Source organism: Arachis duranensis, chromosome 10 (assembly GCF_000817695.3).
Source record: "Arachis duranensis cultivar V14167 chromosome 10, aradu.V14167.gnm2.J7QH, whole genome shotgun sequence".
NCBI lineage: Eukaryota > Viridiplantae > Streptophyta > Magnoliopsida > Fabales > Fabaceae > Arachis > Arachis duranensis.
Window position 1 is genome coordinate 79,763,161 of NC_029781.3, and position 3,408 is coordinate 79,766,568.

Genomic DNA, 3,408 nt, shown 5'->3' on the forward strand with positions numbered 1-3,408 from the left:
ATAACAAAAATAAATAATCCATTCATATGGACTTGTTTTGAGTGCCTATTTATTTTCTATCGGTATCTATGGATTGATCACGAGCCGAAATATGGTTAGAGCCCTTATGTGTCTTGAACTTATACTGAATGCAGTTAATATAAATTTCGTAACCTTTTCTGATTTTTTTGATAGTCGCCAATTAATGGACCAACCTTTTCTTTGTCAAGAGTGGTATCCTTTATTCAAATTAAATTAATTCTTTTTTTATTTATTTACCCTTGAATAAAAATAAAATAAAATAAAAAAGGAACTTCATGTTTGTATCACAGAAAGTTTAACGAACTCACTATAATATTTCAAATTAGATAGCTAACCTAATTATCATGCCATTGCTACGTTTAAGTTCTTTACAAGTACGTACAATTACAACTCTAATCACTTCTGATCTTTCTAAAGACATATTTGGTACCGCTTCCTTGATTACAGCAACAACAATGTCACCAATAGAAGCATATTGTCGATTACCTGCTCCTATGATTTGAATACACATCAATTGGCGGGCTCCACTGTTATCAGCTATATTCAAATGGGTTTGAGGTTGAATCATATCATTCTTATTTTATCTGGTTTTTCAGTCCAAGGCTTGAAGTAAAAAAAATATTCTCTATTCAACAAAAGAAAGGAAAAATTGCCATGTTTTTTCCTCCAAAAGACCTCTTTCCTTTGGTTTTTATTATTTATTATCTTGAAATAATGAATTGAGTTTGGATAGGCATTTTTGATGCGGCTATTGAGATAGCCCTTTTGGCTATATTTTCTGCGACTCCGCCCATTTCATAAAGTATTCTACCGGGTTTAACGACAGCTACCCAATATTCGGGAGATCCCTTTCCCGAACCCATACGCGTTTCGGTTGGTCTTACTGTAACTGGTTTGTCTGGAAATATTCGCACAGAGAAATAAAAAATGCAAGTATAAATTCTTTAATTAGACTTTTTTTTAACTTCAATATTATTGGTTTTGAGGGGTACGATTAGAATAGAAGTTAAAAATTGAAGGAAACCTTATTTTCTTCCATTAAAATGGATCCGAGATTAAGTTGAAGGAATGATAAATATGAAAATACGGGCCTCTGTTCGTAAAATTTGTGAAAAATGTAGATTGATCCGTAGACGAGGTAGAATTCTAGTAATTTGTTCCAATCCAAGACATAAACAAAGACAAGGATAAGGATAATATTTCCACAAAAGCCACAAGAGAGGGCTTTGAATTATAAAGGACTGGGTGCGCAAATAAAAAAAAAAATAAAAAAAGATATAGATATTGAAATTCAAACTTTTTTTTACATGAAAACTTAGAAATTATATAATATTCTCTATTATATATGATATGATTTTATAGTAATATTGATTATATATTAATATTTTTGAATATGTGAAAATTTCAAATTATTGAATGAATATAGAAATTCTATTTCGAATATTTCGAAATTTTCTTATATATATAATATATATCAATGATTATATATATATAGATTAGAACTATTCTAATAGAATACAATATAAAAAAGAGATATTAGATAGAGAGATTTTGGGGATCTAAAATTGGAAATTCTATTTTTGTTAGTTGTATATTAACACAAATAGAATGCCAATTTTGAGAATATTAATTCTAGTTTCTAATTAAAAAAAAGAAATATAGTAAAACATCTGTTTTTTTGACATGAAATGAATATATCCATACATCTCAGACTTCCTTTTAGGTTATGAGATAATAATTATGAAATAATAAAAAGATAATAAGATATGGCAAAACCTATACCCAAAATTGGTTCGCGTAAAAATGGACGTATTGGTTCACGTAAACATGCTCGTAAAATACCAAAGGGCGTTATTCATGTTCAAGCTAGTTTCAACAATACCATTGTCACTGTTACCGATGTACGGGGTCGGGTAATTTCGTGGTCCTCCGCAGGTACTTGTGGATTCAAAGGTACGCGAAGGGGAACACCATTTGCCGCCCAAACCGCAGCAGGAAATGTTATTCGAACAGTAGCGAATCAAGGCATGCAACGAGCAGAAGTCATGATAAAGGGTCCCGGTCTTGGAAGAGATGCGGTATTAAGAGCTATTCGTAGAAGTGGTATACTCTTAAATTTTATACGGGATGTAACCCCTATGCCACATAATGGGTGTAGGTCCCCTAAAAAACGACGTGTGTAATGTAAAACAAAAGATAAAAATAGAAAACATAGAATAAATTTCAAGACAAGAGAAATAAACAATTCAAGGATTTGAAAAAAGAATTGATTACTATGGTTCGAGAGAAAATTAGAGTATCTACTCGAACACTACAGTGGAAGTGTGTTGAATCAAGAGTAGACAGTAAGCGCCTTTATTATGGACGCTTTATTCTGTCTCCACTTATGAAAGGCCAAGCTGATACAATAGGCATTGCGATGCGAAGAGTTTTGCTTGGAGAAATAGAGGGAACATGTATCACACGTGCAAAATCTGAGAAAATACCACATGAATATTCGACCATAGTAGGTATTCAAGAATCAGTACATGAAATTTTAATGAATTTGAAAGAAATAGTATTGAGAAGTAATCTGTATGGGACTCGAGACGCATCTATTTGTATCAACGGTCCCGGATATGTAACCGCTCAAGACATCATTTTACCACCTTCTGTGGAAATTGTTGATAATACGCAACATATAGCTAACCTAATAGAACCCATTAATTTGTGTATTAGATTACAAATCGAGAGGAATCGCGGATATTGTATAAAAAGACTAAAAAACTTTCAAGACGGAAGTTATCCTATAGATGCAGTATTCATGCCTGTTCGAAACGCAAATCATAGTATTCATTCTTATGTGAATGGGAATGAAAAACAAGAAATACTCTTTCTCGAAATATGGACAAATGGGAGTTTAACTCCTAAAGAAGCGCTTTATGAAGCCTCCCGTAATTTGATTGACCTATTTATTCCTTTTTTACATGCGGGAGCAGAAAACTTGAAATTAGAAAAAAATCAACACAAAGTTACTTTACCCGGTTTCACTTTTCATGATACATTGACTAAACTAAGAAAAAACAAAAAGAGATAGAATTAAAATCTTTTTTTATTGACCAATTAGAATTGCCTCCCAGGATCTATAATTGTCTCAAAAGGTCCAATATACATACATTATTGGACCTTTTTAATACCAGTCACGAAAACCTTATGAAAATAGAAGATTTTCGGATAGAAGATGTAAAACATATCTTGGACATTTTAGAAATTCGAAATTGAAAGAAAAGCATTTTGCATAAATTGGAAATCCATTAGGTTTTTTTCATCTTTTTTTTCTTTCTTTTTTATAAAAAAGAAAGAAAAAAAAGATGAAAATATGGAGTTTGAATCTTTATCTTTAGAAAA

General features: G+C 31.5%; 1 protein-coding gene and 1 pseudogene across 1 annotated transcript; both read left to right on the top strand.

Annotated features, from left to right (window-relative positions):
* The first annotated feature begins 938 nt into the window (after positions 1 to 938).
* Positions 939 to 2,287, top strand: LOC127742554 (30S ribosomal protein S11, chloroplastic-like). Its single transcript, XM_052255179.1, has one exon. It carries the CDS (start codon positions 1,788 to 1,790, stop codon positions 2,202 to 2,204), a length of 417 nt encoding a protein of 138 aa, XP_052111139.1. The 5' UTR covers positions 939 to 1,787; the 3' UTR covers positions 2,205 to 2,287.
* A 9-nt stretch (positions 2,288 to 2,296) lies between these two features.
* Positions 2,297 to 2,997, top strand: LOC127742550 (DNA-directed RNA polymerase subunit alpha-like; annotated as a pseudogene).
* The last annotated feature ends 411 nt before the right edge of the window (positions 2,998 to 3,408 follow it).

What these genes read in the sequence shown, in the direction of transcription:
- LOC127742554 (XM_052255179.1), top strand. Translation starts at nt 1,788, where the DNA reads ATGGCAAAACCTATACCCAAAATTGGTTCGCGTAAAAATGGACGTATT.